This window comes from Magnolia sinica, chromosome 3 (assembly GCF_029962835.1).
Source record: "Magnolia sinica isolate HGM2019 chromosome 3, MsV1, whole genome shotgun sequence".
NCBI classification, from domain to species: Eukaryota; Viridiplantae; Streptophyta; class Magnoliopsida; order Magnoliales; family Magnoliaceae; genus Magnolia; species Magnolia sinica.
The window spans coordinates 103,920,963-103,945,369 of NC_080575.1; the positions used below are offsets into that span (position 1 = coordinate 103,920,963).

At 41.4% G+C, this 24,407-nt stretch overlaps 1 protein-coding gene across 3 annotated transcripts in view; it reads right to left on the reverse strand.

Moving 5' to 3' along the window:
• The window catches only part of LOC131240505 (phospholipid--sterol O-acyltransferase), a 45,271-nt gene extending 21,336 nt beyond the window's left edge, over positions 1 to 23,935 (reverse strand). For 2 of the 3 annotated variants that reach the window (XM_058238771.1, XM_058238772.1), the window contains exons 1-5: positions 23,609 to 23,935; positions 12,251 to 12,386; positions 11,589 to 11,733; positions 1,992 to 2,161; positions 1,811 to 1,887 (exon numbers count right to left, since the gene is read on the reverse strand). In XM_058238771.1, the coding sequence (XP_058094754.1) occupies positions 1,811 to 1,887; positions 1,992 to 2,161; positions 11,589 to 11,733; positions 12,251 to 12,386; positions 23,609 to 23,848 (768 nt within the window). In that variant the 5' untranslated portion in view covers positions 23,849 to 23,935. The remainder of the gene's footprint in view (positions 1 to 1,810; positions 1,888 to 1,991; positions 2,162 to 11,588; positions 11,734 to 12,250; positions 12,387 to 23,608) is intronic. The other variant, XM_058238773.1, reaches the window with a different exon arrangement.
• Positions 23,936 to 24,407: the final 472 nt, after the last annotated feature.

The following is a 24,407-nucleotide window of genomic DNA, read 5'->3' on the forward strand; positions in this document are numbered from 1 at the left end:
CTTCCCCTTGCCCTTTTAGAGACTTCAACTTCTATCAACTCACTCCTTCTAACCGGCACAATTATTGGTCTCCATTGCACATAACCAAACTATTCAAGTCTACTTTACCTCATCTTTTTTATCCTTCTGTTACATGAATCTTGTTCCACCATTCCACTCTATCAAGGACCAGATCTTCAGTTAGACCATAGGTCATCAAGTATTTCTTAAACTACCTCCAATCACGTCCTTTTAGGCCTTCCCCTTGCCCTTTTAGAAACTTCAACTTGTACCAACTCACTCCTAACCAGCACAGTTCTTGGTCTCTATTGACCGTTGCACATGGCCAAACCATCCAAGTCTACTTTCCCTCATCTTATTAGTACTCTTGTAAGTTCCCTCAAATGCATTCATTTCTAATTCTATCCTTCCTCGTCTTGTCACTCATCCATCTCAACATCCTCCTTTCAGCTATGCTCATCCTATGAACGTGTTCTTCCTTAACTGCCCAACAGTCTGTCCCATAAAGTGTGGCTGGTTCATAGCTATCCTATAAATTTTCCCTTTCAGTTCTTGTGAAACAAGATGTAAACTACCAATCAATGTTGAAGCTTTTCCCTGGTATTGTTCTGATCATTTTTCATCACCATTCAATATTTTCCAGATAAAGCAAGTTCAAATCTCCTGAGGTGGTCACAGAAAAGGTTCAAATTCCATGACATTGAACTAACTCAATGAACAGTTACTTTTGTCATTTATTGTGAAAAAACAAGAAAGATCAGGTTCAGTTTAAGGTAGGTCTAAATCGAAACATTTGAACATCCAAAGAATTCCAATGATATGATTAGTAGGGAGGAGCATCCACACTCTAGTTGATGTACTGCTTTTCTGTCTGCCTGAATCAATATGTACTCATGTAGCCTCAACAAATAGATATGATTTAAGAAGAGCACAAAAAGAACTATGACATAACCATGGATCATGAGAATTTGCAAGACAATTAACCAAAGGTAAAAAACAATACACGCATACAAGATCTGCACCTTCTTACATAGGCCCTACTATGGATGGGGCCAACCCCCAAAATCACATTGGTTGGATGGTCCTAGCCACCGAATGGAGGACAGTTGAGGATTACAAGTGGTCAGTCAGGAAAAGGTCTCACCAAAATCAAGGTTCAATGGCTAAAATCCTCCAATCAATGGCTAGGATCATTCTGACTGGTGTCGTTTTTTGTATGCCAGCTATCCATGGTAGGGCACAATATAGGAACAGTCCAGATGTCACATAAGTGTGCCAGGTGTAGGAGAATGATGCTTGATAACTTAGATTTTAGCATTTAGCACTGGATGCTTCTCAACCAATAATGTCTCTAAGGTGGTATTTGGGAACGTGGAAAACCCTGGAAAGGAAATCATCTTCAATGGAAATGCTATTCATCCATTTGAGGAAAATAGTAGCATTGGAAAATGGTTTTCGTTTCTCAGCTTTTCATCAAAAAACTATGGACCTTCATTTCAAAAAAAAAAAGAAGGTGTTTGATCAATTTCCAAGGTAGAGAAGAGACGAGAGATGACTATTCGAGGAGAGCATATGTGTAGTCCATGTAAAAATGGAATGCAAAACAAAGGATGGAATGCAAAACAAAGGATGGGAGATTAGAATCCAATTCTTCCAATTTCCTGAGGATTCGAGGTTACCTTTTGCATCCACATTCTACTTATCCTCCATCCAAACACAACCTAAGAAGAAAGCTCTGGCGATGTGTTCACATAAACAACAAGTGCAAAAGAAAAAGAAAAAAAAAAGAGTTTGAGAATAGGGAAATCACCTCAGCAACGGGGAGGCCAAATGTGAATCCAGAAAGAGTGGCTTTGACTGTCTCAATTGCACCAAGAAGAGGGGAACCTGAAATTAACAGCCATGAAATGATTACAGTAAAAGGTATGCATTGCCATCCAGAAGCTTCAATATTTAAAGTAAATTGGCTCTAAAAAGGAAAGTGAGCACACCAACTGCAAAATAGGCATGTATGTGGTCATCAAGCCATTGCATGTACATTTTTGGAGCAATTTCTAGCTTCAACCATTCCAAAAAGTAGCGAAAGACATTATTTCCCAATGAGTGGGCGAAAACTAATGAGGGTCCGCCACGAAGTTTAAGTGCTGTTTCAAAAGTCAACCTGCAACAAAGTAAAAAAGAAATCAAGGCCATCCTTGTACTAATTATTATCAATAAATGCATCCTAATGTAACTTCTTGTTGGGCTAGATAATAGAAATGATAAAAGCTCAAAGCTAAATGCTTTTTCAGTATAAACCAAGACAACTTTCTCTTTTGAGTCCTCTACTCAATAATGATCCTTGCAAGAAGTTGGGGGGTAGAGGAATGAGCCAAAGGTAGAGAAGATATCTTCAGAATGCAAATGCAACTCAGTTTTAAGAAAGATTCTCTTCTTTCTGCTTATTTGGTTCTTCCCCTGAGATTAAAAAACCTTCAAAATTTTGTTGGAGCATGTTTGAAAGAATGGAATGGAAATCAGGAGAGAAAAAATGCTAGTTTCTCTCTTTTGGCTAGGTTGTTTACTTTAAATAATAATTTATTTATTTAAAATAAAAAAAATAAAAAAACACTACGTCTACTAGAGGACTTCATGAAGATGCCTGCGGAAGGTGAATATGACTAGATTTTCATGATCGTTTAGCATTTAATGTCCGATAGTAAGCGTTTAGTGGCTCATTGAACATTCAGAGCTTTTCCTCTCCTCACAAGGCATGTGATTTTGTTGGATGTTCATCTTGGGTGAAAATTATTGGGGTTGTGCCCTGGAAAACCAATGTTAATAGACCTCGTTTTATATGGCATGATGCCTTCTTTTTTTTTATAGGGATTATGAATGAATTTTATTGAAAACTGGTTGACAAAGTCAAGACAAAGAATACATCCAGCAAAAAGGATTACAATTCCAATAGGGAACAGACTACATTCAGATCTTTCTGAAAGCGCCTGGTAGCCCATTCAACTACATCTCTTTTCACCATCCTCAGGAGCTGATCTGGAGATTTAAGCTTGTTGTCGAAGCACCGAGCATTGCGTTCAGCCCAGAGATTCCACATACCAGCCATAAGGAGTAGCTGCCACACAACTAACCTTTCTTTCGCCAAATGAACGCCATGCTAGGCCCAAAGGAGTTGCAGAACTGATTGTGGCATTCACCAATAGATCTCAAATAGATTGAAGATGTGGATCAAAAGCTGACTAGCATATGGGAAATGGATTAGAAGGTGTTCTACGGATTCCATGCTGGTCATACAGAGTAGACAAATGTTCGGTAGAATCATACCCCTCCTTTGAAGATAGTCTATTGTTAGGATCTGCTTCCTACCCGCCAGATATGTGAAGGAAGAGAACTTGGGAGGTGCCCCGTAGAACCAAAATGCAACGGGAGTGATGCTTTCGAAGGAATTTCGTGAAGGCTGGATCATGTTGTAAAAAGATTTTACCGAAAAAGAACCAGAAGCTGATGCCGACCACACCAAAGACTCACTCGAGCCTAGAGAGAGGTTGAGTTGCTGAAGTCATTGTAATAAATTTGCATAATCTTCGCACTCCGAATCCGATAGGCCCTTCTACATGGGGGACACCATACTCCCCTTACCGTGAAAGAAAAGCAACGATCAACCGTAATATTCTTATGTAAAGATAGAGCTACAAATGACGGGAAATACTCTTGTAGAGGTCTTGTCCCGCACCACGTATCCTCCTGTAGAGGTCTTGTCCTGCACCACCTTATGCAATCGCCATTTCCAAGAGAATAGGCTGATGTGGCTATAACTGATGGGGACACCGCAAGGATGGTTTTCCACACTGCTGAAAGCCGATAGAGTGATGACTTCTTTGTCTCCCAGCCTCTTTCTTCCAGCCCATACTTTTTAGCTATAAATTCTCTCCAAAGCCTTCCTTCGACCCCAAATCTCCATTGCCACTTGCCAAGCAACGCCACGTTCATAGCTTTGAGATCTCTAAGTCCCGCTTCGCCTTCGGTAGAGGTAAACAAACCTCGTTCCGTTTAAGGGGATGAAATTTATGTTTTTACTCAGCACCTTGCCATAAGAAGTCCCTCCTTAGTTTTCTAAGTTTCTATAAGTTTCTATAATACCGATTTCAGGCATTTAAGAGAGACATGAAATATAGTGGAAGATTAGATAGGGCTGATTTAATGAGGATAATGCACCCGGCTAATGAAAGAAGCCCCCCTTTCCATCCTGATAATTTCCATTAAAATCTCTCAATCACCTTGCTTCACAAATGTTTTGGTGGTTTCCACAAACATAGTGGGAGACCCAAATAAGAAGGGAAAGATCCCATGCCGCAACTGAATATTGTCACATAGGTTGTTGCTTCTTCTTTAGAGAGCACTATCCCCAGCATCTTGCTTTTGTGCATATTGATTTTCAACCTGGATACCTCTTCGAAACAACCCACTATTTTCTGCAAATTGTCTATCTTGACCAGATCTACCTCACACAATAGAAGGGTGTCGTCTGTGAACTGCAAGTGGGAAATATTGGGCCCGGAGTTCAAGCTTCAAAAACGCAAGATTAATTCTTGATGTTGTCCTTTCAACATCATACCACTTAAAGCCTCCACTAAGACTATGAACAAGAAGGGAGATAATGGGTCGCCTTGCCTAAGGCCCCTCAAGGCTTTAAAGAATCCTTTTAGAGCTCCGTTGACCAATACGGAGAAGGAAGCAGAAGATACACAATGCACCATCCAGTTTATCCATTTGCCACCACATCCAATCCTATTCAACATGTATTTTATGAAGTCCCAATCTACATGGTCGTACGCATTTTCAATGTCGAGTTTACATACAACCCCTTTTTTACTTTTCCTTGTGTCTTGAATCAATGTATTATTGGCTAGATGCGCGTTATCTAGGATTTGCCAGTCTGCAACAAAAGCTCCATGGTCATCCAATATGACCGAGGGTAGGACTTTTCCTGAATCTAGAAGCCAAAACTTTGGCCAATATTTTGTAGAGACTCCCACTGAGGCCGATAGGTCTATAATCAAGTAAGGATTCCGCGCCTTCTTTTTTTTAGATAAGAACTACGAAAGTTGCCCCCATGCCTCTAGGGAGATGACCTTTTGGCATGAAATTCTTGGATGAAGTCAACCACATCTTTCTTAAGCATGTCCCAAAAAATTGGAAGAAATGAATAGGGAACCCATCAGGACCCAGAGCCTTGTCGCTCCCCAATGAGTCAATTGCTTCCTTGATTTCTTGTACGATATCGACCCCTCTAGGAACTCCTTGTCCAAATTTGAGATCTTACAAATTTGTATATTGCCTAATGTAGGACATGGCCGTTCTTCCTTAGATAGCGATTTGGTATAAAAATCTACAATGGCTTTGCAAATTGCTTCCTTATCTTCTATTCTTTCCCCATCAACTAAGATGTTGCTGATATGATGATTCCTTGCCCAGGCACTAGCTATTTTGTGGAAGAATGAAGTGTTGTTGTCACATTCCTTGAGCCACACAGCTCGCGAAATTTGCCTCCATATAATTTCTTCTTGCTTTAAAAACTTGGAATATTCAACAGAGAGGGATAATCTTTTGGTTTGATCTTCAGCAGATAGTGATTCTACCTCTTCTTTCATATCCAAATCATGTATCACGTTGATGATGCTATCGATTTTCTCTAGTCTTTTGTTAAAATCCTCTTTCTTCCAGAGTAATAGTTTGTAAGTAATTTGAGTTTTTGGAATAATTAATCCGCGGCTAACCCTGAAGCTGAGAACGATAGCTACCATTCTCTTACTATATTCACGAAATTTTCTACTTCTAACCACACAAGTTCAAAGCAGAAAGGTTTGGGTCCCCAGGTGTCTTCCTTGACTTCAAGTAAGATCGGGCGGTTATGGAACCTATGTGTGGGTTTTTAAAGGTATCACTTCAACTGCTCTTGGGCACTAGAAATTGGATACGGCGGCTTGGTAGCCAAGGAAGAGTTGTGTTTCATGGATCTCATTGCCCTAGCCATGATCATACAAGTTCCAGAGCATATCAACATGGATAGTCTCTAGCCATCAGGGTCAACTTGATGTCAAATTGCCGCCTTCCCTAGCCCACATGATTGTAGAAGTGAGCCAATGGATGGCCGCTAGGATGGGGCCTTTGGTCATTTGCATTGGCATGGATCGCTTACAAGCATCAGATTAGGAGACCCATGATGCCCAGACTTGAATAGGCTTGTAGCTACACTAGCTCCATCGAATCCCCATGACCTGAGAATGTGTGGATAGAGAGGCCTTGATCAATCATGCTTTAGCTCTCCTTATGAGGCCTCTACATGCCATTGAAAGTAGGAGTAGCTACATTTCTTCATCAGGATCCTCAAAGCACGCACGATCCAACAAGGGTTCCACCATGTATTTCCAGGTAGTGTTCGTAATATCGATACTATCGGCCAATATTATCGGTATCGATGGCGAGTGATACGAAACCCCTCAAAAGGCCCATGAAATACCAAAAATTCGAAGAATCTTACGTATCATGTGATATATTGCAAAATATCGTGAGAGATTGCAAAATATTGTGCGAGATCGATAGATATTATCACTTCTACTGTTTTTTATCGAGGATTTTAACATTTCCTTCGCAGTTAAAGGGCCAGGAATGTCGAAAAATCAGAAAAAACCGGAATCACCCCAGAAAATCGAAATATATATATATATATAAAGGAAAAAACTTTCAAAATAGTGTATTTTGGTACCTGTAAAAGAGATTGCCTAATCGGAAGTTGCATTTGGTAGGCCAATCAATCAAAGTCATGCGCCGTTCGTAGGTTTTTTCGAAAAAAGCTTCAATTCCCTTCGATTTCGGCAAATGATCTAAAAAATTGGAGATTTGGAGTGTACTTAAGAGAAAAAGAGGGATTTTTGGGTTCCTCCGTTTCAGGGGAAAAAAAAAGGGCCTCGGATGCCTTTTAGGGACATGGATTAGCAGTTGACAGGTTTGAGTAGGGAGTCTCGCTACTAAAGTGACGTCACCAAGTTATGTGGGCCCCACCATGACGTATGCATTGTATCCACGCCGTTCATACATTTGGAGAGATCATTTTAAGGCATGATACAAAGAATGATTCAGATCCAAATCTCCAATGGACCCCACTATAGAAAATAGTAGGGAGAGTGATGCCCACCATTAAAGACTTCTAAGGGCTACAAAAGCTTTCGATCAAGCTGATATTTGTTTTTTCCCTTATTTCATGTATGTGTTAACTAACGGAAAGGTTAGATCTCAAATAAACATCATGGTGGACCTCAGGAAGGTTTCAACGGTGGGCATCACTCTCCCCACTGTTTTCTGCGGTGGGGTCCACTACTGCTCTGGATCTGCCTCATTCTTTGTCTAATACCCTAAAATGATCTCTCCAAATGAATGGACGGTGTAGATACAACACATAAATCATGGTGGGGCCCATGGAACTTGGTGGTGTCACTTTAGTAGCGAGTCTCGCCACTCAACCTGCAAGAAGCGGATTGCGTACAGTAACTCACTACACTTAGTGTACTGAGTAAACTCTGTGAGGGCCACCATGATTTATGCACTTTATCTGCTCCGTCCATACATTTTACCAGATAATTTTGGGTCTTAAGCCTAAAAATGAGGCATATCTAATGCTCAAATGGACCACACCACAAGAAAGAGTTGAATTGAATGTCTAACGTTGAAAATTTCTTGGGACCACAGAAGTTTTGGATCAAGATTATATTTGTTTTTCACCTTAACCCATGTCTGTATGATCTTATGAACAGGTTGGATGACAAATAAACATCACTGAGGGGCCTAGAAAGGTTTCAACGGTGGAAATCATTAACCTCACTATTTCCAGTGGTATGATCCACTTGATCTTTAGATATGCTTCAATTTTGGGCTCAACCCCTTAAATTAGATGGAAAAACGGACGGACGGCGTGGATAGACCACATACATTCAAGGTGGGCCAAACTGAGTTTATTCAGTATGATAAGAGCATAGTGAGTAACTCAATACGCAATCCAATTTCCAACCTGTAGTGCTAATCAACGTCCTTTTTTTACGGGCGCAGGCAGAATCGGTAGCCGGATATAGATGGTCTTGTTGGGGGCTCTATAGGGCCCACCATGATGTATGTGCTTTATCCACACCGTCCATCCATTTTGATAGGTTATTTTAGGGCATGAGCCTAAAAAGGAGGCGAATCTAAGGCTCAAGTGGACCACGCCACAGGAAGCCGTGGTGACAATGATGCCCACCGTTGAAACTTTCCCAGGGCTCGTCATGATGTTTATTTGCCATCCAATCTATTCATAAGGTCTGACAGACCTGGATGAAGAGAAAACATAAATATTAGCTTGATCCAAAACTTATGTGGCCCCCCTAGACATTTTCAATTATAGCCATTCAATCCTCATTGCTTCTTGTGGTGTGGTCCACTTGAGCCTTAGATCTCCCTACGTTTTTTAGCTCATGCTCTAAAATTATCTGTTACAATGAATGGACGGCGTGGATAAAATATATACATCACACTGGCCCCACAAACCCCTGATAAAACATATACATCACACTGGCCCCACAAACCCCTGATAAAACACATACATCACCTTACCGATGTGTAGTATATCTATCCTTTTCTCCAGCCTATATTAGCCTACATTAGAATGTGGTCCCAAAAATTAAGCAGATCCAAATCTTAGGTGGACCACACCATAAGAAACAATGGTGATTGACTACCTCACTATAAAAAAATCTTAAATTTTAAGCAGATCCAAATTCCACTGACGCATCATTAAAAACTTCATATGACCCATGTTTCCAACGATGTGGTCCACATGAGATTTGAATCTGCCTCATATTTTGGAGTATGGTATAAAACTATTTGGAAAAATAGATGGACAAAGTGGATAAAATGTATACATTATGGTGAGGCCCTCAGATCAGTAGGCAATCCACATCCCGCTAGGACCTAGTTAGAGATGGATGGTCCTATGGGGCTCATGGTGGAGCCCACAATGATGTTTGTGAGAAATCCACAATGTCCATCCATTTTTCCAGAGCATATTAAAGCATTAGACCAAAAACTAGGTAGATCCTAAAATCAAGTGGGCCGCACGACATGAAATAGTGAGCATTAAACGTCCATCATGCCCCAAAAATCAGCTAGTCACATCATTGATGGGAATGTTTACAATTTCTACTTTTGAATGAATTAATTGTATTTTCATACATGTTTTAATACATTTATTAATGTTATGCATTCAATTTGAATATAGTTACATCAGTTCAATCAGCCAGCACATAGCTTAGGACTCTTTACAAAGTAAACCTATTATGTACACTTCTTTTTTGAGATTTTATGATTTAAAAGTGTATTAAGGTCTTTTTTAATAATCCCTGAAGTTTCATTGAAAAATTCAACAAATTTCCCAATGTTTCCCAAAAAGTGTGATAAATTACGTGATATAAACGATATATCCCGTGCGATAACCGATATGTATCTATATCCCAAGGGTGCGATACATGGTGTGATACCGCTATTTCGAACACTGTTTCCGGGACATGAATACCACATGAATTGGTGGGTGATCTTATGGTTTGAATGGTCCATTGAATGATTAAAGGTCAGCCAGCACCACTGAGGTTTTCAATTGGTTAACCAAAGTTTTTCAACCGTTGATTTTTGTTTTCTACCATTGATTTGTTTTAGATCACGCTCAATGGACATCCAATCGTTGAGATCTAAAATGATCCATACCCTAGGTGGCATGGGCATTGCTCAGGGATAGTGACCACTGATGGTGGAGGGATTTGGATGGTTGGGGTATATGAGTAAGGTATATAGACATCCTTCACAGTAAGGTACACAGATGTTCCATAAAGTGGAGAAGCACCATATGCAGTACACCAAACTCCTTTTTATTTAACTTTTTTACTCTCTTTTTTTAAGGGATCCATCACTCATAAGATCCTATCTGAGGGAAAGGAGATAGAGAGCCCTTGGACATCCACATCTAAGGGGGAGGTGGACATTCCTACCCAGAGAGAGAGAGAGAGAGAGAGAGAGAGAGAGAGAGTGCATATGGGCCACACCTAACCCCTCTCACATCCCACACATTCACATGTTCCAAAGTGTGGGCCTCTTCTTCTGGGATGTTTTGTGATCAAATACAGCCCTTACTAGGATTCTGACAAGTGGCTCTCTACCCTTTCCACCTTTGATAGATCTGGGAGAGACTCCCTTGTTTGGGAGATTGACAACAACACGTGATCAACAACTCTTCGTCAAGTATAATTTAATCTAATTATTTTTTTATGGAAGCATGGCCGAATCTAAACAAGGATCTTAATTAACAAATTAATTGAATTAGATTTTTTAAAAGCCTTCATCCCGTTGTGTTTCTAAAATCCGCCCATCAAAAACTCATGGGCAACCATCTTTGCTACCAAGGTTCCCTCTTCCCAGATAGATATGTTTTATGCAAGATATCTCCATCATTAAGGTTTTTACTTAGAGATGTATTTGATGTTGTGAAGCAAGCAGTCCCCTCCTGGACTTTTACTGTTGAAGGCAATCTTATTACATCACAATCCAGTGAGTTGGCGAGGAGACATTCCCATCGGAGGCAGGATCTTAGTTTAATGAACTTTTTACCAAGGTGCCACTACCACTTAGAACTAGCACTTCAAACTCAGACCACCCCTCCTGTTGCCTAGGATTCTACACTTGTTAACATTTTAAAACAAATGCTTTCCTGCTCCCATACCTAAATCCCCTCCCGCTTGCCTCCACTTTGTGCAGAGTACAATTAACCAAGGATTGGTTAGAGAAAATCTTGATTTTGCATGCTTCTGTGAAGGTCGCTTTTCGCCATATTCAGCAAGAGGCTAATGACGAGTGGGACTCGAGACTTACCTTCATCAATGGAAAATTGGGCTTAGATTCCTCCAGCTTAGTAGTTCCTTTACTTCCTCATTGAGGTTGGTTTCCTCTCACTTTATTCATCAGGAGGCCAACAAGGAATTAAGCGAAAGGCATTCCTTCATCACTGGCAAATTAAGCTTAGATTCCTCGAGCATAGTGGGTATTACAGTTACTTTTTCTCTTTGAGGTTGGTCCAACATTATTTGTTTTCCGTTCTCCTTATTATTATTATTTTTTTTAATTATTGCTCACATCCATAAGTAAAAGAGAAAAGTCATAGAATTAAAATAAATTCAGTTCCTCACAACTTGCTTGATTTTATCGCCGTTCCGCCTAGCTTGGTTAACCCTAACCTCGACTCATTTACTTGATCAATGTCATTCTAGTTTCTTGCCTTGTAATTCTAATTTCTAATACATGAGATAGTGACACCACTGATGCTTCAATCCACACCATCCAATGTCATCCATTACTTCCATTTTCTGGAAATCTAGGACCACCAACCTCATCTACTAATCTCTATCAAATATGCCATTAATGGGTAAACGAGCAACATAACCAGGCATTAAATATTTCAACTGGTAAGAAATTGTTTGAAAATATGCAGACACAAAAAAGAAAGGAGATAGACAAACTTTAGCTTGTGGAAGTAAAGGTCCCGCTCCTCCAGCATTGACGCTGACAACCTCCAATCATATGGAACGGCAAGGATTGCATTTGCCTCAATACCAAATTCAATGCACCATTTAACCCACTCTTTCCAAACAGAGGAAAGAGGACCTGGACATGCATAATTTGCAATGTGTAAGTAATCAATTGAAGCAATAGAAATTTATTAAAGTGTGGACCTCTGCCAAACTATATTTACCATTGAAACATTCTCTCTAAAAAGATACTGCAGACCACCAAACTTTTCTTGACCGGTGGTGAATATCAATCTAAAGGAAATCCCCTAGTTGAACAAAGCGTGAAACAAAGTGGCAAGGTATTCGAGTGTGGGAGCAGGGAAGCGTCTATTTCAAAATGTTAGCAAGTATAAACAGCAAGGAAGCAGGAGTTGGAGCATGATTCTGAAGGATGATTCAAAGTGGGAGAGGCACTGGGTTAGAAGGATTGTGCAACTATAATCCATAATCGCTAATTTCCATATTGATGGGAGCGTATCCAATTGAGATTGTGGATTTATATACTTGAAACTCCTAATTTATGCCAGTGAAATGATTTACCCCAGCAAACCATGAATGCTAACATCTTGACATGTAGGAGCATGCAATAACTGGTAGAATAAGAAGTTTACCTGTAATATAACCTGGATCCAGTTCTGTAATCGCAGAAAGACCACTATCAGGTCGTGACTTGCATTCAGGGTGATCTGTTTGATTGTAAGGATCTAGCAAGATACACTTAAGCCAACAATTTACAGCAGATAGAACCTGCAAGAAACGTGAAATAGGTTGTGAGTTTGTAAATTATAAAATATCATCTTGTCACAAGTTTATCATCCAAAAACTGAATAGTAGTAATCTACCATAATTTTTACATGGTCTGCATAAATAATGGTGACAGAATAAAACTTAGTTGATGAAAACTAAGACTAAGTAAAATCCTTGGCTGAATTGACCACAGACATGATTTTATTTGATGAACGGGACTCAATTTAGAAGATCAATCTTGATGATCAACGCCCACTCATAACCCAACAGATGGCAATGAAATTGAATCGACCAGGTAATTTTACCATCGGCAAGCTCCTTTAAGAGAGCATCCTCATGCCAAGGGAGTAAGCTATAGGAAAAAAGAAGCAAGGGGGAGGTCTCCTCCAACCAAAAATCCTCCCAAAAACAAACCCGCTCACCACATCCCACTTCAAATCTAACTCTATCATACCCACAAATCTAGAATTATCACCATATTCCAAGATGGCTTTCCAAATAAAGCGGCTATTGCCTCTCACCACCATGCTTGGAGACCAACCTCCCTCTGATTCCTCATATTTTGAAGCATAATATCTCCACAAAGCATCTCTTGCTCTTTTCCAAATCTGCACCACCACTTTGTAAGAAGTACCCAATTTCTTTGTTTGATCTACCAATACACCACCGCCATGACCTTCCCTAAGAAATATTTTTTAGTGTTCTCAAATAGGCTTCAAAGTTTAAATGGATATGATGGCTACGACTGACACATGGAAATTATACTTGATTACAATGTCTATGTGATTCTGATATTTGTTGATGATGAGCAACAGCATTGTTAACCTTTATTCAAGTGGTGAGTGAGGCTAAACTTAAGTCTTATGCTGATCTTCCCGATAGATTGAGGACAAGAGAAGGAGAGAAAAATGTCCTCAAATTTGTAAAAATGAGAGAGAAGAAGGGCAGGGACCTAGATTATACTAGATGTATTAAGAACAATAACCGAAGGGTACTAGTAAAGAACAATGAGATTAATCAAAGGTAGATAAGCTATTTTCAGAACTTGTTAAAAACAACCACTCTAAGAGCATGGATATAGAAGGAATCATAAACTCACATGATGTCGGAGACCATAAATACTTTTGTAGGAGATAAACAAGAAAGACATCTGGACCAAACGGTACACCATTAGAGGTTTGGAAGTGTACAGGAGATGCTAGATTATTTTGATTAAAAAAGTTGTTCCACAAGATTATAAGATCAAACAAGATGCTAGACAGATTGAGGAAAAGAACCATGGTACCTATTTATAAGAATAAAGGAAACATGCATAGCTACACTAACTATCGTGGATTGAACTTACGTGATGCAGGGCATGAAATTAAATATGACATGCAAGATTTCAAGCTATAGATCATACCAATGTTAAACAATCACAAAATTCCACGTCCCACATACGATCAAACATTCAACCAGGGGAATCTACGGGAGTCCAAGCCTACACTCGTTTAGGACTGGATCAAATAAAATTATAAACCAAACAATGCCCAAAGGAATATAAGATTCATCTACTCTTGCAAAGGATTGTTCCCCAATTCAAGAGATTCACCATGTTTCAATTCGGGGAAAGTCTAGGGTTTGCAAAAGTGGAAAAAACTTGGGATTTGGGATTATTTGGGATTAGGGTTTGGGATTTAAGGCGAAAAGGAGAGAAGATAGAAAATATCCAGAACCTGAGACAATCCGCGCGTGTGGACAATGGCCCGGCCCAGACGCACGTGTGTGGGGCCCACAAAACTGGAAATGTCTAGCTAGGGTCTGGTCGGCCAAGGGAGGTCCTCTCTCAAGCCAAATTTCAAGCCGTTCTGATGTATGGTGAGTGCGTGGTGCTTCGCCGAAGTTTCAGCCCTCTGGTGGGCCGGAATCTGGAATTCTGCTATAGAAGAGAACTTAAGTGCCAAAAAAGAATAAATCTGAAGATGGGATGGCTGTGGGAAATGAGGGATGTGGGGTATAGGGGTGGGAACGATTTGGGATGGTTGTGGTTTCGCACCACGGTAGTTAGCCCTTCGAGAAGAGAGGGTTTCGCACCCAATTAGATTCTTCAACTCAGAGAACTAGAGAAGAAGAAGAAATTGCATAATTTTATTCATAACCTTCAATGAAATAAAACCTACATGGGGTTGCATATCTATAAGAAAACTCTAAACCGCAAAAGTCGCGTCATGTGCCCACACTATTACTTAGAGACAAAGTAACAAAAATAACAACTAATCAACGCAATCAAAACCATTCATGATATTTCTAATAATGATAATAACCAAAACTCAAAATCCTAGATCATCTAGGGCAGTGTGCCACGATCATGAGATCCAATGGTGGAATCCCTATGATGATTGGGTCCACTCCAATGCTCCATAGCACGGCCCCCTAACTAAGAGGTCCTCCATAGATGTCATCGTCGATTCAGATCGACAGTGGGGCCTTCCTCCTCCTTGAGTATGTGCGTAGGGTGAGGGGCGTGCGCGTGCACCTGATGTCCAAATCAACTCTCCCCGGCTGCAAAGATTTTGCCACTGGCGAAACAAAACTCCTGAACCGCTCCAAGATGTCAAAATCAAGTCTCTGAAGCTCCTTCTCAATGAGCCATGCACTGTCTGAAGTTGGGCATGACTTCCACTTAACCAGGAACTTTTGAAATCCGCCGTCCGATGTCGATACTATCAGATGGTCCAGAATATCCTCTATCTCCTCTCTGAGTGTGAGAAGGGTAGGTATGGGAGGTAGAGGCTGGGAAGATGGGTCAGGAAGAAGCTATGAATCTAGGAAAAGGTCTGGGGAATCAGAATGGTTTGATGCAAGGCTGGACAATATATCAATGGTCCCCTGAAATGCAATTAGATCCTTCACATTAAATGTGGATGTGGAACTAATTCCCAAGGAAGGTGGAAGATCTACCACATACTCATTGAGACCGTTTCGTTTTATAATTTTGAATGGTTCAGCGCTGCGTGCGTATAATTTATGAACGGCTCCCTGAGGGTACCGCTCTGGCGTGATGCGGATCATCATGAAATCCCCTACATTGAATTCCTTGAATCGTTTATATTGGTCTGCAGAAATTTTATAATGTTCATTACTAATATTGATCTTTCGCCTGATTTCTTGATGCAATGAATGAATGTGATGTGCAAGGGACTCTGCAGACTCTGATGACCTATGAGACAGGGACATGGGGACAAGATCAATAGGCTTTCTGGGAACAACATCACACCAAAGTGTGGCTTTATATGATTCAAACCGAATAGGAACAAGACAACGGTGCGAGACTGGACTGGAAGTTTCATCAATCCAAGACACTCTATAGGGTTGAGGATGGGTTTTAAGCTTCAAGCCCAAATGGCTCACAGTGTCAGTTGATGCCACGTTGGTACAACTACCACTATCCACGATTATCTTGCAGCTCTTATCACTACATTTTGCGTGAGTATAGGGGATCGTGTTGCAGCGCCAATCGTCGGTATTCTTGGCTTGTGCAAAGACACAATGTACAATTGCGAGGGTCGCAGACTCTTGCGCTTCCTCTTCCTCATCACTACGGGTTTCTGCTGGCTCATATTCCTCCTCACCGTCACTCTCTGGGGGCACTACTTCTACTTGCCCATCAATAAGGAACACCTTGGTGCCCTCTTTCATGCCACACTAGTGGGCAAATTGACCAAACCCCTAACATTTAAAACACCTAGTCACATCACTTTTGCGCGAGCTAGACTCAACAACTCCTTTACCTTATCATCATTGGACCCAGATTGAACACTACTGGAAGGCTTGTATTTAGATCCAGTGCTAGGCTTAGCCCCAGAAGGGTTGGCCTTAGCGCCAGAATTGTGAGGCTCAAACCGCCTTTCCACAGGTGTTTTGAGGTACTACTCGACCTACAACACTACTTAATACATCTGTTCAAGAGTGTCTGTCTTTGGCGAGCAACTCTCTCCTAATGTCAGAACGGAGGCCCGTCTTAAATCGTGCAAGAGTGAGTACGAGATCCTCATCAACTTTACAGCAGGTCAAATACTCTTCGAACTTCTCAATGTATTCAGCCACACTCATGGAACCTTGTCAAAGAGACTGCCATTCTTCAACAAACCTCAAGTGATAGGAGAAAGGAAGGTACTTTTCCTTAAGAGTTTCTTTCATTTCTCCCCAATGGACTATTGGGGGCTCCCTCGACCTTCTTTCTTTCGCTCCACAATAGCTCAAAACCTCTTTGCTTAGCCCACAAGCTTCATCTTTGCAAATCGGACTCGACGAGAATCCGACATGTCGTACCACTTAAAATAGTGGTCCATATCCGCCAACCAATCTAGAAAAGCTTTAGGGTCCAAGTGGCCATCAAACGTAGGGGCCTCTACTTTAATCCCCTGGAGGAGTCACTCATTTGGGTCATAGTGATCATAATGCCCCTCGCAGGGTGGGTGCACAGGTGCGCGCTCATGACCAATTCCTTTGCCACCTTCATTCCTTTGTTTATCCTCCTGACTACCTGCCTGAGATTGGACATCTTCCCCAATGTTGGGGTTTGCCCGAGCGAAGGCCTCTAGTTAGGTAACGCGCACATTAAGTTGTTCAAAGCGTTGATCAATATGTTGTTTTAAGAGCCTACCCAAAGACTCAAACTGTCGAGTTATATTGTTCATTAACTCTTGCAATTGCTTCATGTTTAGTGTAGGGTGCAAGCCAAAACCACAACTAGTACGTGTGGGCATACAACTACTCACTCAACTTAAAGACCCTCTAATACACCATATGCGTCTAAATGGGACTAAATGATCATATAGGACTCTATATGAGGGAAACTACACAACGCTACTAAAATTCCAGCAACATAACTGCCTAAATAGTTCGTTAACAGAAAATTCAGTCATGAAAATTGGGGATATTCTGACAACAGAAAATTCAGCAGTCCATGTTGTGAATGATGGGTCCTAAACAGCCCTATATGATGAGACTTGATGCAAAATAGATGTGAATAGACTAAACCCTAAACATGCAATGCATTCCCCTATGAAAACCCTAAGCTCTAATACCAAATTTGATGCAAGACAAGAAATTAAATATGACATGCAAGATTTCAAGCTATAGATCATACCAATGTTAAACAATCACAAAATTTCACATCCCACCTACGATCAAACATTCAACCAGGGGAATCTAAGGGGGTCCAAGCCTACACTCGTTTAGGATTGGATCAAATAAAATTATAAACCAAACAATGTCCAAATGAGTGTAAGATTCATCCACTCTTACAAAGGATTGTTCCCCAATTCAAGAGATTCACCATGTTTCAATTCGGGAAAAGTCTAGGGTTTGCAAAAGTGGAAAAAACTTGGGATTTGGGATTATCTGGGATTAGGGTTTGGGTTTTATGGCGAAAAGGAGAGAAGATAGAAAAAATCCAGAACCTGAGACAATCCGCGTGTGCGGACAACGGCCTGGCCCAGACGCACGTGCGTGGACCTCTGTCCGCACGTGTGTGGGGCCCACGAAACTGGAAACGTCCAGATAGGGTCTAGTCGGCCAAGGGAGGTCCTCTCTCATGCCAAATTTCAGGCCGATCCAATGTACGGTGAGTGCGTGGTGCTCCACCGAAGTTTTAGCCCTCTGGTGGGCAGAATCTAGAATTTTGTTGTAAAAGAGAACTTGAGTGCCAAAAAAGGATAAATTTGAAAATGGGATGGCTGTGGGAGATGAGGGATGTAGGGTGTAGGGGTAGAGACGATTTGGGATGGTTGTAACTTCGCACCACGGTAGTTAGCCCTTCGAGAAGGGAGGTTTTCGCACCCAATTAGATTCTTCAACTCAGAGAACTAAAGAAGAAGAAAATGCAAAATTTTATTCATAAACTTAAATGAAATAAAACCTACATAGGGTTGCCTATTTATAAGAAAACCCTAAACCCTAAAAACTGTGCCATGTGCGCAAACTATTACTTAGAGACGAAGTAACAAAAATAACAACTAATCAACGCAATCAAAATCGTTCATGATGTTTCTAATAACGATAATAACCAAAACTCAAAATCCTAGATCATCTAAGGTAGTGGGCCACGATCATGAGATCCAATGGTGGAATCCCTATGATGATCAGGTCCACTCCAATGCTCCATAGCACGGCCCCCTAACTAAGAGGTCCTCCATAGATGTCGTCGTCGATCCAGATCGATAGTGGGGCCTTCCTCCTCCTTGAGTATGTGCATAGAGTGGGGGGTGTGCGTGTGCGCATGATGTCCCCATCATTATGAGACATTGGGAGAGAGTGACTGAGTAAAGACTAAGGCATGAGACAAATGAATCATAAAATCACTTTGGTGTCATGCCAGAGAGGTCTATTACTGAAGTTATTTTCCTACTTAGATGATTGATGGAGAAAAATATGGAGAGGAAGGATATCCACATGGTCTTTATTAACTTAGAGAAAGCATAAGACAGCGTGCCTGCAAAGTTAATCTAATGGGTGTTGGGAAATAAAGGAGTTTCAAGAGAATAAATTAGCATGATTAAGAGTATGTATGAGGAAGCGGGTAACACATGTGAGGACCGCTTGTGGAGAGAAATGAGTTCCCAATTACCATAGGCTTGCACTAAGGGTTGTCATTGAGCCTGTACCTTTCCGCATTGATTATGGACGAGTTAGCTAGGCATTTGCAAGAAGAGATCACATTGTGTATGTTGTTTGTAGATGACATAGTTTTGATTGACAAGACACGGGAAGGCGCAAGCATAAAGCTAGATTTATGGAGGGATGCTTTAGAATCTAAAGGATTTAAAACTAGTCAAACTAAAACAAAAGTATATAGAGTACAATTTTAGTAACAATAAGAGTGAAAACAAGGAATTAGTTAAGATTATTGATTAAGAAGTTTCCTAAAATGAATACTTTCGATACCTAGGGTCAATAATTCATGAGAGTGGCGAGATTGAGAAGGTCTTTGCCCATAGAATTCACGTTGGGTGGAAGAAATGGAGATATGCCTTTGGAGTTTTACATGATGTCGAGTACCACTCAAACTAAAAAGGGAACTTTATAGGCTAGATATAAGACCAACCATGATTTATGGGACAAAATGTTGGGAGTTAAGGAACATGTTCATGGGATGAGTGTAGCTGAAATGAGGATGTTGAGATAGATGAGTGGCAGGACAAGGAAGGATAGAATTAGTAATGCAGGGGCATTTTCACACCAAGCTCGAGTGGGGTAGCCCGTAGGATGCGGGGACACGCTCGGGGTGGGTGACCCATGTGATTTGGGGCCCACGGGGGAGGTCTCGTGTTCAAGACTCCTCACCGAGGGTGATTAATGCGCATTTCACACCGGGCTCGAATGGGGTAGCCCGTGGGATGCGGGGATACACTCGGGGTGGTCGACGCATGTGATTTGGGGCCCACGAGAGGGGTTCGGCCGAGGTCTTAACCCATGAGATGTGAGGCCTGGGCTATGAGATAAAGGGATTAATTCATCATACTCTAATAGTTCGAGCTTTTAGAGCAACTAGTTAATTGTCCTGCATCAAATTAGTATCAGAGAGGGAGGTCTCGTGATCGAGACTCGTCACCGGGGGTGATTAATGCAGGGGCATTTTCACACCGGGCTCAAGTGGAGTAGCCCGTGGGATGTAGGGACACACTCGGGGTGGGTGACCCTTATGATTTGGGGCCCACATGGGAGGTCTCGTGTTCGAGACTCCTCATCGGGGGTGATTAATGCGCATTTCACACCGGGCTCGAGTGGGGTATCCCATGGGATGTGGGGACACACTCGGGGTGGGTGGCGCATGTGATTTGGGGCCCACGAGGGGGGTTCGGCCGAGGTCCTAACCCATGAGATGTGAGGCCTGGGCTATAAGATAAAGGGACTAATTCGCCATACTCTAACAGTTCAAGCTTTTAGAGCAACTGGTTAATTGTCCTACATCAATTAAAAATGTATACATTCAAGGGAACTTAGGAGTAGAGGTGTACACGAGTCAAGCCGAGCAGAGCTTTGCCCAGCTCGTGCTTGACTCAGACGGCTTGAGCCTCAGCTCGTGCTCGGCTCGGCCTTCGAGCTTGGAACAGCAGCTCGGTCCAGTTCGAGCTGAGTTTGAGCCAAGTTTGAGTTTGAGTTTTCGAGCTGAGTTCGAGATCGTAACACAAGTTAGAAAAGACCCGATCTTCAAAAATCCAGATGAATAAATAAATAAATAAACTGAAGAACTGCAAACTGCTTAGTCACCGTACTCTACCTTCAGATCTATAAAAGAAAATGAATAGAGAGGGATAAATTACCGGATGCTAACATCACCAACGATCCCATTTGCCATCCCGGCCGGCAACCTAGCAAGCCCCGACGAGAGGTGTGCATACCCATCGAAAAGAAATTACAGGAAAAAAAGAGGGCAACAACGACGTCGAGGAAGCCAAAGAAGAGGGCAGTTTCGTCGCTGTTGAAAGTAGAAGACATCTTCTTCTTGCTTTTTCTGCCGCAAATCTAGGGTTTTGCTCTCTCTCTTCTCGGTGTTTTTGGAAAAGAAGAGATTTCTGGATCCGAAGTATTATATGATTGAGGAGATTTCTTGACGGACGCTGGACACTAGAGAGAGAGAGAGAGAGAGAGAGAGAGAAGAGAGGGTCGGACGCTGGACAGATTTGGGGATTTAGGGATTTGGTGTTTTTTAAAAAAGAGTAAAGCACCGCCAAGTATTTATATATATAATATATTATATTATTAATATACCTGGTTTTCAATCCGAGCCGATCCGAGTCGAACCGAGTCAGGTTCGAGCCAATACCGAGTCGAGCTCGGGCAAGCTCGAACTCGGCTCGGAACTTTTCCGAGCTCAAAAAATCAGCTTGAACTCAGTTTCGAACCGAGTCGAGTCGAGTCGAGTGAGCTACCGAGCTAAATCTGCTCATGTACAACCCTACTTAGGAGGGGCACCAATGGTGATAAGATGAGGGAAAGTAAACTTAGATGGTTTGGTTACATGCAATGGAGACCAAGAATCGTGCGGTTAGGAGTCAATTGGTACACGTTGAAGGCTCTAAGAGGACAAGGGGAAGGCACAAAAGGACATGAATGGAGGTAGTAAGAAAAGACTTGATGACCTTGGATCTAGTGGAAGGTAGGGCCCTTGACATAATAGGATAGAGTGGAATGACAGAATAAAATTCATGTAGCCAACCCCAATTAACTAGCTAAGGTTTATGTGATGATAATGATGTCATTGTCAACCTATGCATCTCTTAGGAAGTCGCACATGGAACATGGCCCACCACATGGCATCACCACTAAAGGTGCCATTTGACAAAAGACAATTTTTAGAATACAAAACCAAGACCATTTGGCATCTTAGCTCTCTACAAGAGACACATGGCAGAAAGGTACACATGGCACGAAGGTACACATGTCACTTATCTCGTGATTTAATGTATCACGTGATAAAACAAAGCATTTCACTAAAAGGAAGAGAAAAAGGTAAAGTTCATCGCATGCAATGTAATGCATGGGCATTTTCACATCGGGCTCGAGCGGGGTTGCTCGTGTGATGCAGGCCCCACCCGTGGGAGGTGGGTGGCTTGTGTGAGGTGGTACCCATATGATTTGGGGCCCACAAGGGGGGTTCGGCCGAGGTCCTAACCCATGAGATGTGGGGCCTGGGCTATGAGATAAAGGGATTGATTCGCCATCCTCTAACAATTCAAGCTTTTAGAACAAGTGGTTAATTGTCCTACATCACAATGTGTGTGATGTAACTAAGCACTGTAGCTACTTCTATAGACAGGCTACTGATGATATGTCGGAAGCCCTTCTTCATGGTTCGTCTACTTGATTACATTCTATCACCAGCAGCCTACACAGTATGGATAGAAAAAGTAATTTAAAAAAAAAAAATGAAATAAAAAAGTATCCAGCCACTTTCATGGGATAATGGATCATGTACCAAAAGAAGTAGAATAGAATTTAAAAAAGATGACCATGGCCTCGTCTTAGTTACTTTTGTAAAGATAAATCATCATTCTTCATCATAGCCTTGTTCCGCATATTAGGGGTTGGCTTCTTTTTCTCACAACTGCTTGAAAAATCTTGATGACTGACTGCCTACCTGACACCAACCCTACTCTTTCAAAACACATACGAAGCATGGTCTTCATTTCATTCAATGTCAAAATTCCAGTTACATATGCAATCTGCAGCTTAGCAACTTTGTTGATGACCAGATGTAATTTGTAAATTTCACATATCCTTCTTTCTTTTCAAAAAAAGAAAGATTCTCTTTCCTGTTTATTTAAAATAAACACCCAAAAGGCATAGAAATGTAGGTGGGGTTTCTAATTCTGTTTGCTCCTTGTTTTTGAGTGGGCTGGGGATCAAGGGATGGTTGGATAACCTGTAACGTTTTTTCTTTCTTACCTTTTGGCTCTTTGTGGCTTTGTTTGTGTTTCTGTTTGTGACACCTCCTCAGCGCCCCTTTTAACGGAAACTTCTGTTATCTTTCAAAAATAATAATAACCATAATATTTAATAAATAAATAAAAGATTGAGAGTGGGCCATTTTTGAACGGGATTATATTAAATGATCCTCATCCAAGGATATCCATTGTACCTCGGGATTCCATTTTGTGCAAGTGGACCCATCGCTCAGCGATCCTAGTTGTCAATCTGTTATGCCCCCACTCTAGATGGACCATGACTGAAAAATAACCTCATCGACTGTCGATCTCCACACAGAATGTTTTTAAAAAAAATGCAGCAACAGTGGAAATTCCCCTGAGGAAAGAAAAAAAGTTGGATGGCTACAATTATCCAATTAGGAAAGATTTTTCACACATGCCCCATCAATAATAATTTCCACTTGATCAACTATACTGATCACTGAATCATGTAACCCTGCTTGTGCCAACAGAAAACCTGAGGATACATATGCTGCCTCTTCTTTGAATCTCATGGACCCCAATCCATATGACGAGAATCCTCATATCATGTCCGTTGAATTAGGACTCGAACGGATTTTTAAAAATAATAATAAACTCCGACGTGAAACTCGAATTAAAAGCTAGAAAAGAAAGAATCCAGACATTGAACTGAACCAAACGCAGCAGCTTGAAATTCATCGAGCAGAAATGAAAACCTAGAAAGTATGAATTTAAGGAAACGAATGCAGGGGATATTCATTAAGGAGATTGAAATGGAAGTAGTATCACCTTGGTGGTGTCGAGCCAGACAGAGTCGAGGGGATTGAAATCGAGAGGAGAGTAAGGGCAGTCGAGGACGGACCACGCTCGGAGCTGCGTGGAGGCGTAACCTGGGATTATAATCCCAGAAAGCTTCGAGTAATCTCCCGAGGAGTCTCTGCCATTGACGAAGCTGATGTTCAGAGCTCCAAGAAAGATAATTGCAGAGAGAATGGTGGGCAGAGAAAGAGACGAGTGTAATTCATTCATTACAAAAGATCAAAGCAAACGAGAGAGAGAGAGAGAGAGAGGGAGAGAGAGCTCCGGCTTTGCTGGTGCGTGTTTCAAGTAGGAATGGAAATGAGGCCTTTTTGCGAGGTTTATAGGGATTTTACCGCAAAATTCCTCCGATTTTAATCCCGTGTTCCGAACAGGCGCTCAGGGGATGGAATGACAACACTACCCTTCTAAGTTCTAAGGGCGCGGATTAGGTGGTGGCGGAGTAACGGCTTAGTGGGTGAGGCTACTGACCGTGGGGCCCACGGAAATATACATTTTTATATCAACACCGTCCATCCGTTTTTAAAGATCATTTTATGGCATGATACCAAAAATTAAGTATATCTAACATTCAAGTGGATCACATCACAGAAAAAAGTGGTGATTGACCGTTAAAAACTTCATGTGGGAACAAAAGTTTCTGATCAAGCTAATATCTTTGTTTTCTGTTGGTTTTTACTTTATCCAGGTATTTTTAACCTTATCAACAGGTTGGATGGCACGTAAACATTACGGTGGGCCGTAGGCAGTTTTTAATGGTGAGCGCTCA